The sequence below is a fragment of the Vulpes lagopus genome, chromosome 7 (assembly GCF_018345385.1).
Source record: "Vulpes lagopus strain Blue_001 chromosome 7, ASM1834538v1, whole genome shotgun sequence".
Lineage (NCBI taxonomy): Eukaryota > Metazoa > Chordata > Mammalia > Carnivora > Canidae > Vulpes > Vulpes lagopus.
In genome coordinates this window covers 2,446,740-2,460,350 of record NC_054830.1, presented here as the reverse complement: position 1 = coordinate 2,460,350, position 13,611 = coordinate 2,446,740, and the positions used below count along the sequence as shown (strand labels likewise).

At 56.8% G+C, this 13,611-nt stretch overlaps 1 protein-coding gene across 6 annotated transcripts in view; it reads left to right on the top strand.

Moving 5' to 3' along the window:
• Positions 1-4,281: 4,281 nt before the first annotated feature.
• Positions 4,282-13,611, top strand: part of PIP5K1C (phosphatidylinositol-4-phosphate 5-kinase type 1 gamma) — a 49,228-nt gene continuing 39,898 nt past the window's right edge. For 4 of the 6 annotated variants that reach the window (XM_041761032.1, XM_041761025.1, XM_041761026.1 and 1 more), the window contains exon 1: positions 4,282-4,472. In XM_041761032.1, the coding sequence (XP_041616966.1) occupies positions 4,379-4,472 (94 nt within the window). In that variant the 5' untranslated portion in view covers positions 4,282-4,378. Of the gene's footprint in view, positions 4,473-5,105; positions 5,229-13,611 lie in introns of all 6 variants that reach the window. The other 2 variants (XM_041761031.1, XM_041761028.1) reach the window with 2 other exon arrangements.

Below are 13,611 nucleotides of genomic sequence, written 5' to 3'. Positions count from 1 at the left end.
GACACCGGCAGCTGGTTGGGTGTGTGGCTTTGTCCCAAAGTGCTCTCACGTGGGCGTCGCTGGCCTTAACCCCTGCTCGCCCGGAGGGACCGCCCCGCTCACAACTCTTCCCTTGCCGTGAGTCCCTGGCATCACCACGGGACTGGAAGGAACAGGTGGGTCATGGACTCACCTGGTGGCTCCCCTTCCCTCGGCCCCCCTGCATCTGAGGCTGGCAAGCTCTGTGGGGGGGGGGGGCAGATGTGCCCCCCGCAGATCACCGCTCGGCTGGCTCCCGCCCGCGGAACACATCTGAGTGCAAATTCTGCTCCTCGGCCACTGCCGCCCCTGAGTGGATTCCTGTGCCGGGACTGGCCAACCATTTCCCTGCTGGGCAGCTGTGGGCAAGTCACCGAGTGTCCTCAGTTTCCTCACCTGAAAAATGGGAAAAGCACCAGCCCCTGCGTCCTGGGGCTATTTGAGAAGTTGGATAAACGGATGAAAATGCCTGTAAAGTGCTCATAGAACCATGCTGGGTCCGCACCTTCCAGCCATGATGATCCGTCCACAGGTGGGAAAGGCTCAGGTGCCGGTAGGTGTAAGGCACACGCCGGATGTGGGGGGCTCAGCGTGCAAAAGAGAACGTAAAATACCTCGTTATTTTGAATACTGATTCCGTGTTGGAACAGTAACAGTAACAGTTTCAGATGTTTTGGGTTAGATTAAATTTAATCGTTAAAAGTAATCTTCCCTGTTCATTTTTCATTCTTCGGGATGTGGTTACTAAAAACTTTAAAATGACGTTACAGTTTTCCATTTAAATTGGCACGCGTGACAGTTCTACGTCCCCATGGCCTGGAACAGTGCCCGGTACACAGTAGGTGCTCAGTGAAGACTTGTGGCATGAATGAATGAATGAATGAATGAATGATGGAGGGAAGCGCCGAGTCCCTATCTGGAGCACCAGGAGCTGACGGTAACAGCCACCAGGGGGCGCTAGAAACCAGATAACCGGCCCCAGCCCTTGGAACCTCAGTTTTCCCGCCTGTAAAATGGGAACACGACGGGATGAGGTAGGAGGATCAGAAGCTGCGACCTCCGCCCCGATCCCCGCCCCTCCCCTCCATTCCCTAACCATGCTCTCCTGCCTCCCACAACACCAGTTTGTTTTTTGTTTTTTTTTGTGTGTGTGTGTTTTTTCCCCCAGTAATGCATGCACCCTAAAGAGTCAAGTCATCATTTAGGTTTGCTAAACTTAGCAGTGCCACTGCCACCCCACAGTTCCTCCCTTCCCAGAGGCGCCCCTCCTTGAGCGTCTTTTAACTGATTATTTGGACATTCACTTCCGCATATCTAAGTAAGACCTGTCTTGCCACTTTTTTTTTTTTTTTCGATTTTAGTATTGACTTCCCTCCAGGAGACTTTCAGAATCAACCTGGAAGTTGATTTTTTTTAATTTGGTTCGTTTTCAAGATCCTTATCATTGACCCAGCCCCCAACCCTTCTCCAGTTGTCTGAGCCAGTGGTTTTCAAACCCAGGCATCTGAATTGCCTGGAGTTCAGGTGAGGTGGAGGTGGGGGGGAGGGTGTTCCCGAAACCCAGATTATAGGTCCCACCCACTCATGGAGTGTTTGATAGAGGAAGTCTGAGGCTGCCCAAGAATCTGCATTTCTAACCAGGTCCCAGGTGATGCTGAGGCTGCTGCTGTTGGTCCAAGGACCAGGCTTTGAGGACCATCCCTCTAATCTTTCAAAATGGATTTAAAATGAGGGGTGCCTGGCTGGCTCAGTCAGTGGAGGATGAGGGACGTGTGAGTTTGAGCCCCATGCGGGGTGTAGAGATGACTTAAATAAAATCTTAACAAAACACCAGATTCAAGATGATTCAGGAGATCTATCCATGGCGTGTATCCAAAGAGTTCTTCCTGGAGGCTTTATGTTACATTGTTTTAGTTTTTATTTTTTTTTATTTTTATTTATTTATGATAGTCACAGAGAGAGAGAGAGAGGCAGAGACACAGGCAGAGGGAGAAGCAGGCTCCATGCACCGGGAGCCCGATGTGGGATTTGATCCCGGGTCTCCAGGATCGCGCCCTGGGCCAAAGGCAGGCGCCAAACTGCTGCGCCACCCAGGGATCCCTGTTACATTGTTTTAAATGATAAAAGGCACACAACATAAAATTTCCCACTCTCGCCATTTTTAAGTGTACAACTAAGTAGCATCAAGCACACTCATCGTTCTCCAGAACCTTCTATCTCCCCACACGGAGACCCCGTCCCCAGGAAGCACTGACCCCGGCCCCCGGCCCCACCCCTGGCTCCCACCACCTCCTCACTGTCTCTGTGGACGGGCCTCCTCTGGGGACCTCCTGGGAGTGGGGTCCTACAGGAAGTGTCCTTCTGGGTCTGGGTCCCCTCCCTGAGCCCAGTGTCCTAGGGGCCCATCCACGTGGGAGCAGGTGTCAGGGTCCCTTCCTTCCTAAGACTGGAGAACATTCTAGTGTGTGGATGGGCCACATTTTGTTTATCCTTCATGCTTTGATTCCCTTAAGTCTTTGGACTCCGATCTGGGTTGGCTCTCTTCTGACAGAGGGCACAGCTAAGCTGGGGGTTCCTTTTGCCACATCCTGAGTCCTATTCTCCATGCCTTTCCTTTCTTGATTTGCCTCCTTGTTTTGATGGAAAACATTTCAGAAACATCTTTCTAACCCCTGGGTTTGACTGTGACCTGCTCCATCTTCCCAATCCCCATTGTCCCATTGCCCAGCACCCCAGAGTCCAGTCTCCCACTTCCTTGCCAGGCCCCCAGACTGTGCTGAAGGGCCACGTCTCCAGAGTCAGACAGGCCTGGGTGAAAATGTCCTAGGCTGTCCCTCACCGGCTGGGCACTCAGACTCCCCCACTCACCCCCCAACAGAAATCATTAGTCACAAACAAAACTAATAATACCAACATTTATTACTCCCTGAATCATGACCTCAGAATTAGTAACCTAGACACGTCATCAATAAATTCACCATTAAGGGGATCCCTGGGTGGCTCAGCAGTTTGGTGCCTTTGGCCCGGGGCGTGATCCTGGAGTCCCAGCATCGAGTCCCACGTCGGGCTCCCGGCATGGAGCCTGCTGCTCCCTCTGCCTGTGTCTCTGCCTCTCTCTCTCTCTCTCTCTGTGTCTATCATAAACAAATCTTTAAAAAAATTCACCATTAAACTTTAATGACACGAACACAATGAGTCCTAATACAGTATGTAAACACACTGATTCACAGCATCCTTATTTATGATTTCCAGCAGGTGGCTTCAGCTCTCTGAGCTCCTGTTTCCCTTCCTTCCTTCCTTCCTTCCTTCCTTCCTTCCTTCCTTCCTTCCTTCCTTCCTTCCTTCCTTCCTTTTTTCCTGTTCTCTTTGTGTGTGTAAAATGGGAATGATAAGAGTCCCAATCTGGTTGATCAATACTTTCAAATATTTATTTTCTTCTAGGTGTTATACTCCATATTAGGTACCGGGAACGTATTAGTAGTTTAAAAAAAAAAAAGGCAGGGGATCCCTGGGTGGCGCAGCGGTTTAGCGCCTGCCTTTGGCCCAGGGCGCGATCCTGGAGACCCGGGATCGAATCCCACATCAGGCTCCCGGTGCATGGAGCCTGCTTCTCCCTCTGCCTGTGTCTCTGCCTCTCTCTCTCTCTGTGACTATCATAAATAAATAAAAATTAAAAAAAAAAAAAGGCAAACAAGAAATAGGTCCCTAACTTACAACGGGATTGTACTCAGAGGCTTTAGCATCTAGCCTGGTGTTTAATTACATCGTTATTTGTAACTTCGCATTACATCATACATAGTGTTATATATTATATACGTCTGCGACGCTTTAACATTATCTCTGTTGTCATAATTATATACTTTTTTCTGGCGGTATTAATTTGCCTGTACCTTCCTACCGCGTCATTTACATGTCGTGCACGTTAACACAGATCCTGTTTATTTTTACTTATTGCGTCATTTGTGGCGTCATCATAGCTGCTCCTGACGACAAAGCGCAGAAGTGTCATCCGCGCGATGCTGACAGCGCTTCGCTGCTCCTGGTAGGCAGCGCTTGGGTCTGTGACCCGCGCGGGTTATCCCGGCTCTAACCTTAAGGACGCGCGCGGCGCCGCCCTTCCACCCCCCGGGCGCTTGGGGGCGCTCGAGGCGCGGGGACGCACGCAGGCCCGCCCCGAGCCCCGGCCGGCGGCGCGCGCGCTGTGCGCAGGCGCACGCAGGCCCCGCCCCGGCCCCGCCCCGGCCCCGCCCCCGGCCCCCTCCCTCCGCCCTCCAGCCGGCGGCGGTTGTTGTTCGGCGGCGGCGGCCGCAGCTCGGGTGCAGCCTCGGCCGCCCGCCCGCCGGCCGGTCCGCGCGCGGCCATGGAGCTGGAGGTGCCGGACGAGGCGGAGAGCGCCGAGGCGGAGGCCGTGACCTCGGAGGCGTCCTGGACCACGGAGAGCGGCGCGGCGGCAGGTAGCGGGGCCGGACCTCCTCCCTCCGCGCTCCCCGATGGGCCCGCCCGCCTCCCCCCGCCGCGGCCCAGTGGACCCGCCCGAGCGCCGGAGGGGCGCCGGGACCGCCGCGGGGAGGCCGGAACGTTCCACTCGGGGGCGCTCCCGGGGGGGGATGGGGCGCCCCTCGCCGGGGCTCGCGGGGCCGCCGCCCTGCCCGGGGGCTCCCGGGGCGCGTGCGGGGCCGGTGCGGGGAGCAGCCCCCGTCCGAGGCGTGCAGGGACCCGGGGTCCGCACCTCGGGGCGGGCGGGGGTGCACGCGGAGGGTGGGCGCGCTGCCTCCCGCCGAGGGCGCCCGGGGTCGCATCCCACCCAGTCTGGTTGGCGGGGGCCCCCTCCCTGGGCCGCCCGCCTGCTGCCCGTCCGCGTCTGGGGTCAGCCCGGGGGGCGCCCGCAGCACAACCGTGGGCACATCCTCTGCTGTGAGGTGCGCCGAAGGCCAGGGGCTGCCACGGGGGAGGCGGGGGTCTTTGAGGCCATCTGGGTCAGCCTCCTGGCTGCCTCATTCCTCCTCGTGGGACTCCCCCAAGCCCCGGTTTCTAGTGCACTGGCCACTCATTGCCGTTCTGGGCCTCGGTTTCCCTGCTTGCAACAGGAGGGGGCTGAGGACATGACATCTGGACGGCTCTGCAGGCAGGTGGAGGAGAAACAGGCGGCCCCCCTCACCCCACAGCCTTCTCCCTGGACGCTGGAGGGGGCTCCCTCCTCCAGAAAGCAGGTGTGCAGAGCGAGGTGGCCCGGCCCAGCCCCGGAGGCTCCCGGCCAGCTGTGTCCGGGGCACTCGCAGAGCCCAGCTGCTGCCCGGAGGGATGGCCCCTTGTCCCCCAAGGTTCCTTCTGGGTCACATTCTCAAGCTTCCAAACAGAAGTTTCCGGATCTGCAGGATCCCCCGCTCTCCTCGGGCAGCCCTCGCCAGCCGAGGCCCTGCAGACACCCACATGGGCATCCGTCCTCCTTCTCCCCCAGGCCTCCTGAAGCTTCCTTGGCAGGCGGGCGGGATGTGCTGTGTGGCTGGGGCGGGGGGAGGGGGGCTGGGTGAAATGTCTGGGGAGAGAGCGCCAGGGCCAGCGAGCGAGCTTCCCCCAGGCTCTGGAAGGCTCCCGCCGCTTCTGTCCCTACTGCCATCTGGAAGTGCTTGGTAGATGACCCGCTTCCCTTCCACCATCCGGTTGCCGGTTGCCTCGCCCTTGTTCTTGGCCGAGGCCCGGTGCCCTGGCGTGCCTGGCCCTAGACGTGGTTCGGGCACCCAGCCGTGCTCCTTTATCAGACCCCTGGCCCCCACGATCAGACCCCTGGCCCCCACGATCAGCCCTCCGACCTGGGCTGCTCAGAGACAAATCAGCCCACGACCTAGAGATCACAAGGAAGCCACGGAGCTAACATTTATTTCATCGGGGGCTCAGTGAGCCACACGGGGGGCAGATAGAGCCCCAGGCCCCAGCGGTGGCGGGGTGGCGGGTTTAAGCAAGGGGACGTGGGAGATAAGGGACCGGCCCTGACTGCCGGTCACCAAGATCCGCAGAAATCTGACTCCCCCAGCAAATCATTTACTTCACTAACTTTAAAATGCAGAGCTACCGCTCCCTTTCCAAACTCGTTTCTCCTGGTGTAAGTCCTCATTTGGGTAATAACTGTCCACACTTTTCCTACTGCTCCTAGAAATGTAGAAATCCATAAACACGTCTGCTTATTTTTTGCCAAAATGGTTCCATGCCGCACCAGGGGTTCTCCGCCTCGGCACTATTGACATTTTGGGCTGGAAAATTCTTTGTTTTGGAAGTACCGTCCTGGGCACCATAGGGTGTTGGGCAGCATCCCGGCCCCGCCCTTTCAGTGCCAGGAGCATCTCCCCTGAGTCGTGATGACCATAAATGCCCCCAGACACCTCCGGTGTCCCCTGGAGACACCATCAGCCCGGGTGAAACCATTGTACTGTATTGTATCTCTTATTCCATAACTTGGCTTGCTTTTTATCTGCATTTATCTTGCAATTTATCTGAATTTTTCTCCCATGTTGGTATCAGTTACTTTCTTCAGAGAGAGAGAGAGAATATGGTGCCGTGGTTAAGGGGGTGCAAACCCTAGTCGAGTGCTGTGTGACCTTGAAGGGCAAATGCTTGACTTCTTGCTGGGCCTCAGTAGTCCCGTCTGTTAAGTGGGGTGATGTGTGTCCTGCCGGGGGCTGGCCACGAGCCTTACTGAGTTAGCATGTGTCAGCCTGTTGACAGTGCTTCATGAACATTCGACACGGGCCGTTCTAGGCACCAGCCATTACTGGTTCAACCAGCCTCCTACTGAGGACCATTCTGGCTGCTTCCGGAGTCCACCTTTTAATGTTTCAAGAGATGCTGTGGTAAACATCTCTGATCGTGGCCCTTGACTGCGGCCCTTTACCTTCTAGCAGTTGAAGCCCCTGCTTGGGACTGGCTGGGTGGTGGCGAGCAGATTGAACATCGGTATCTGATGCCCACTGGCTTTCTAGAAAGGTCTGGCAGGGGCCAGATTCCTGCCATAGCGGTGCCAGCTCCGAATGTTACCCGCTCCTTGATTTTGGCCAGTGTGGTGGAGGTGAAATGGTATCGTGGTGTTTAGAATCCGGTTACTTTAAATGCCCTGCTCCTTGCTCCTGAGCCTGGTCCAGGAAGGGCCGGAGGGGGGTCGGATATGTTCACGGGGCCGACTGTTAGGACCTGTGGGTTTTTGGCCTGAGCTGTGATCTGGTTTTCAGAGCCATTTCCCTCCTGTCCTTCGTGCTTGCATGATGTCACAGAACAGTTGGCTTCGTTCTCGGCACCCCCCAGCCCCCTCCCACATCTAATCTGGTGGCAGATTTTGCTGGTTTTGTCTTCGCAATGGACCCAGAGTCTGCCTCCTTCTTCCCCCGTCTCTGCCCCACCTGGTCTAGCCCTGTCATGCATCGCTGGCCTGGTCCCCCGTCTCTGCTGTGCTCCCTACAGCTCATTCCAGAAGGCTCCCATTAAAAACTGACTTAGGGGGCGCCTGGGTGGCTCAGTGGTTGACCATCTGCCTCGGGCTCAGGCCGTGACCCCGGGGTCCTGGGATCGAGTCCTGCATCAGGCTCCCCGCAGGGAGCCTGCTTTTCCTTCTGCCTGCGTCTCTGCCTCTGTGTGTGTCTCTCATAAATAAATAAAATCTTTAAAAAAAGAAAAAAACCTGACTTAGGTTCCACCCTCCTGTGCCCACCGCCCTCCAGGGCACCCACCTACCTGGGATAAAAACCCAAGTCCTCCCCAAGGCCCATGAGGGCCTTCACCACCTACCTGCCTCCCCTCCTCCCTCTCTCCCCCTCCCCCTCTCACCCACTCTGGTCCAGCCACATGGGCCCTTTTGCTGTTCCTCCCTCACACTAGGTGTGGTCCTGCCTCAGGGCCTTTGCACATATGCCCTCTGTCTAGAATGTTCATCGTTTCTGTGTTGTTTGCTTCCTTAGCTCTTTCAAGTTTTTGCTCAAATAGCTCCTTCTCAGTGAGGCCTCCCCCAGTATTGGAAGGAGGCCTGAAGGAGAGAAAAGAAGATGGCACAGCCCCTGGCAGAGGCCTGTGTGCTTGAAAACCAACAGGGGCCCACGGGGCTAGGGTGGGGCATTGTCACCGGAGGCCTCCTCTGTAGTTGTGGGCGCATGGTCCCTCACCCCCCTGCTGCCAGTCATCTGTGTGCTTTGGAGGCAGAAATCTCCCAGATGGAATTGTGCCCTGGGTGCTTCTTGGCAACGTGACGCTTTTGCCTCTGCCAGTTTCGTCCCCTCCATGGAGAGGCCTTGGCAGCTAGACTGCTTGGTCCACATCCCGCATGCGTCCTCCACCAGCCAGGGGCCCCCGCCTCAGGGTGTCCACCTGGGAAATGGGTGCGACGACTGCACGTTTCTCATGGGGCTGGGTCAGGCCGGTGGCCCCTACGGCCTTAGTGCCCAGGTGGGTGCTGGGCTCCTCCCTCCTCCGGTCAAGGGCCGCGTGCTGGACCTGCTGCCTGCAGAGCCTGGCACAGGGTGGGGTCTGCCGTCAGGCTCGGGGCTCCTGGGGACACCCAGTTGCTTCTTCGTCTTTGTTAAGGCCCCTTAAACATCAGACACCCACAGAGGGCCAGCTGGGCCGGTGCAGTGACCCGAAGGCTCCCTTGCTCTCTCGACACACAGGCAGGCAGGGTCGGGGCTCAGCCGCTGGGCCATGGGGTCAAGCCCCTCCAGCACCAGTTTTCATCAGTAAATTTTATTCACACACAGCTGCACCCACCCACTCACGTGTGGCCTGGGAAGACTTTTTGCTCGTAGACTTCATGGCCTGCAATGTCAGGCATACTCACAGTCTTGTGCTTTACGGAAAGTGTTTGCCGTCCCCTGAGTGAGAGCAGGCTGGTCAGTAGTGAGCGTGCAGAGGAAAAAGAAACCAGTGTCGGGGCGACTGCCAGTGCGGGGCCAGCTGCAGTGGAGTGGTCGGGAAGGGGTGGCCTAAGTGAGAAGTGCAGCCACGGGTCCAGTGTTCTGGGCAGAGGGGTTAGCCCATGCAAAGGCCCTGAGGTAGGCATGAGCTTGAGTCATTTGATCCATGGAAACAAAATCAGTGTTGTGGGCGGTTCTGAAACGGGCAGGGCCAGTCATGTGGGGTTGTGGGGTGGGGGTGGGGGGCCTGGCCCAGCTTCCCAGTGCAGGTACCAGGTGAGCTGTGCTGAGCGGTGCTGGGGGCCTGGATGGAGGCTGAGGGAGCCGAAGAACCCCGGGAGGGATTGGCCCCTGCCTTGGAGCTGGTGGGGGGCCTTGGGGAGAGCCCGGGGAGGAGCAAGTTGTTGCAGGTTGATGCTGATGTGGGAGGGGCACGCAGGGTCTTGGCCTGGGTCCGGCCCCCCTTGCCCCCTGGACGCTGTGCCTCTGAGCCAGTGCAGTTGCTGCTCCCCATGTCAGCTCCTTTCAAGATGAGGGCAGTGGGGTCCTGGGGATTCGGGAGGCAGGAACGGGGGTGGGGGGGGGGAAGCCTGCAGCCCCTGGGTGGCGCTCACCAAATGACAGATTCATGATGTCAGCATTCAGAGCTGGGGAGGCCCGGGCTCCAGGGGGGTCTCGGGCTCCCGGGCCTTCCTGTCTGCACCGCCTGCTGCTGTAGCTGAGCCACGTGTCGCCACTCGTGACAAGGCAGGTTGAGACCCCACTGGGGATTGCCTGCCCCTGCCAGCTGGACAGGGGGGCCTGGAGCTGTGGGCTGCCCCGTGTGGGGATTATGGGCCCGGGGGATTAGCCACGGGGCCCTGCACCTGCTTTACCAGCCGGCCACACTGGCAGGCTTGGGGTCCAGCCCGAGGGGCCCCGCGAGCTTGAGTCCGTGTGAAGGCGTCTTGGGGACTTAGCCTGGCTTTTGGTTGGAAGAAGCAACCCCCAAAATGGTGACAGTTTTGTCACAGTTGCTTTCCGTCTCTCGTTTACACCGTACACACGTTTCTTGGCCTTTATTCCCCTGGAAGCTTTAAGGAAGTGGGGTGAGCCTCGGGTATTCGTGTATGAAGGACGCCCCGAGGTGCACCTGGGCCAGTCCCCTCCTCATTGCTCACCCCTGTTCCCACATTTAATAACTCACATCTCACAACTCTCTTTATCTTCTGGGAACTGGGTGGTTGTAACTTTCCCATATTCATTCGGGGTCTTTTTCTTATTGATTGGTGGAAGCTCTTTATATATAGTGAACAGTGTTCATTTTTGTTCTTTTTAATTTATGCACAGGCATGAGTGGTCTTTTCTCATCTCTTATGATGATAATTAATGTCAGGCAGATATCTTTGTACTTACGTGGCCAAACTTATCAATCTCTACTCTTATGGTTTCTCGGTTTGATGTCACGGACGGAAGTGTTCCCTGTTCTGAGGTTATAATTTTTCTAGAGCCTCTGTAGTTTCACTTAAAAAAAAAACACATTTGAAATCTTGCTATATTTGGAACTCATCCCTACACAAGGTGTAAGAGAGTCTACTGTTCCGTGTTTTTCCAGGTGGTTCGGGGTTGTCCCAACTCTACTTTCTGGATAAGCTGCTTTTCCTCCCTGATTTGAGATGCCACCTTTATCACATAGCAGATTCGTGCACGTGGCTGCTCTATTTCTGGACTTTCTATTCTGTCCCACTCATCCGCCTGGTTCTTGCAGCAGGCGAGTCTGTAACGACGAGTAATAACATGTTTCCTTTAAAAAAGCAACAATCAGACCTGTGGTCAGGGGAGAGGGCAGATTCCTGTCTCGCCCTCTGCTTCCAGGAGGAGATAACCGTCATCCCAGGTGGTTTTCTGTGTCCGTACATTTTCTTTTTTAACTTCCTGTTTTGAAAATTCTCAAGCCTGCAGAAAAAGTTGCAGGAATACTGCAGCAATACCCATAGGCCTTTAGCTGAGATTCGCCAGCTGCTCACACTTCACCACGTTACGTTATCTTTTTACCAAACGGGTATTATCATGCGTGTGTGTGTGTGTGTGTGTGTGTGTGTGTGTGTGAGGGAGACAGAGATGCTGCGGGCCACTTGAGAGCTGCAGACTTGATGCCCCTTTGGCCCTGATACACCCAGGTGGCCGGTTCTCCTCATTCGTATCGCTTCTGTCCTGTAAGGTCGGCGCGAACACCGAGTCCGTGGGTACGGAAGCAGGGCTCCCGCGGGCGCACAGGGTGAGGTCCCTGCGAGCCTCTGCTCACAGTTTCATCGTGGAAGCTTGTGTCACGTGTGTTTCTGCTCAGAGCCTCTCTGTAAGGTATGTGTGGTCGATTCGCTAAGGCTGAGGGCCTGGCCCGCGGTGCTGGAGCTCATGTGTGGGGGAGGCTTGTCCACACGGGTGTTTTCCTTTTTTTTTTTTTTTAAGATTTTTGTTTATTTATTCATTCATGAAAGACACAGAGAGAGAGAGAGAGAGAGAGAGAGGCAGAGACACAGGCAGAGGGAGAAGCAGGCTCCGTGCAGGGAGCCCAACGTGGGATTCGATCCCAGATCTCCCAGATCAGGCCCTGGGCTGAAGGCGGCGCTGAACCGCTGAGCCACCCGGGCTGCCCACGAGTGTTTTCCTTCTGAGGGCCTGTCACACATGGTCTTCTGCGCCCGCGAGCCCCAGAGCACTGCAGCTCTACGCTTGGGGGCCACTTTATTTCTTTCAGAGGGAGAGCACAAGCAGGGGGAGCTGCAGGGGCCGGGGGGCCTGGGGGGAAGCAGGGAGCCCAACACCACACGGGGCTCCACCTCTGGACCCTTCGATCATGACCTCGAAGGCAGACGGGGGCTGTTTTAACCCGTGAACATCACCAACAAAAAGCACAAAAATTCAAGACACGTCACTCATTAGCCCGTGGAAAGTGTCTGTGGTCCAAGAGGTGAACCATGAAGGCAGAGTGACCTCAGCTGGACACGGGTGGGAGGTGACAGATTTCTCGCTACCCTGCGTGTCTGCAGGTGATGGTGAAAGGCTCGCAGGTGTTGATTTGGCCAGTGGGTGGATCGGCAGGTACAGGCCCGCGAATAACGAGCTGCTGCAGACCCTGTAAACAGAGACGTTCTCGTCCCTAAGTGTGGGGTCAAGTCGGAGAGGTCGCCGCCGATCCGGTGCACGGTCCCAGGTTATCAGTTAGTCCAAAACTGTCCCTCAGAGCTGCGACTGTCTCCTTGCCGGGATGTGGTCCAGGATCACACTCTGTGGACCCGACCCCCTGGCCTTCCGCCCGCCGCTCGCTCAGCACCGGTCCCCTAGCCTGCTTCTTCAGGAAGCCGCTGGATTCTCTCAAGCCTCAGGCCCTGGACTCTGCGGGGAGGCCCGCGCTGGCCCGGACCGGTGTGTGTGTGGCCGTGTTGGTGGCAAGACTGGTGAAAGTTCTGGAATCCTCTTTCTTGAATGCTGGGAGGTTCTGGAAAAGTGACCACTGGCCTGAGGCCTGCGGAGTTCTGGACCCATGGCCACCCTCCCCCATCCTTTGCAAGGCTTCCTGTTTATTGCTCTGGAAATGCATTCGCTTTGTGCAGTGAGATTCAGGTGGGGGAGCAGAAGGGGATGGACAGATCTGGGGGAGGGTGGAGAGGCTCGGCTGCTGCTCGGGGCTCTGCCCCCCCAGGCTGCTCCCTGCCCCCATTCTCGGCTCTTCCCGTTGCTCCCTCCCCTCCAGCCACAGCAAACCCATCCTGTTCTTTGCTCAAAAGCATCCCATCCTGTTCCCCCAGGACCTTTGCACGTGCCCTCTCCCCCTGAGGATGCCTTCACCCTCCCCGCCGTCACTAGGCGTGTGCTCGGGCTTCGTCCACGGGTAGCACGTGTGGACACCTCGCTCCTCTTCGTTCCATACCGGGGATGGAGCGGGTCCCATTATCCGTTCATCTGTTGGTGCAGCTGGGTCGTTTCTGCTGTTTTGCCAATAACGGGTGGTGTGCCGTGCACCTGCGTGGGCAGGTTGTCGTGTGGGCGCACACCCGGCTGCGGAGTTGCTGGGTTGCCTGGAAAGTCTGGGTTTAACCTTGTGAACAACCTCCAGACTCCCCCACCGCAGCTGCCCCCCTTCCCATCCCGCGCGCCGTGCATGAGGCCTCGGATCCCCATCCTGGACGGTACTTGCTCCCGGGTGTCAGCTCAACTCTGGGTGTCCTGGGGGACGAGGTGCCTCCCCGGGGGCCTGCATCCCGCTGATGACGTGGAGTCCTCTTCACGGGCTCGCTGGCTGTTCGTACATCTTCCGTGGACGTGTCTGTTCAGAGCCTTTGCTCGTTCTTCCTTTGGGTGGTTTTTCTTTCTGTTGTTGAATCCTAAGCGTCCTTTGCGTGTCATAGAGACCGGTCCCTTCCCAGGCCTGTGATCCGCAAATATTCTCTCCTGTTGTGTAGGCAAACATTTTGTAACAAATATTTTATTTATTTATTTAGTTTTCAAGTGTGCTCCACGCTCACGACCCTGCCACCAAGAGTCAAGAGTCGTACACTCCACCGACCGAGCCCGCCGGGCGCCGCCCCCGAAGCGCAAATGTTTCTCATTTTGAGGAAGTCCAGTCTATTTTGCCTCGGTTGCTTGTGCTTCGTTGTCACGTGCAAGAAGCTGCGGCCGGACCCGACGTGGTAAAGGCTCAGCTGTGTTTTCCTCTGTTCGTTAC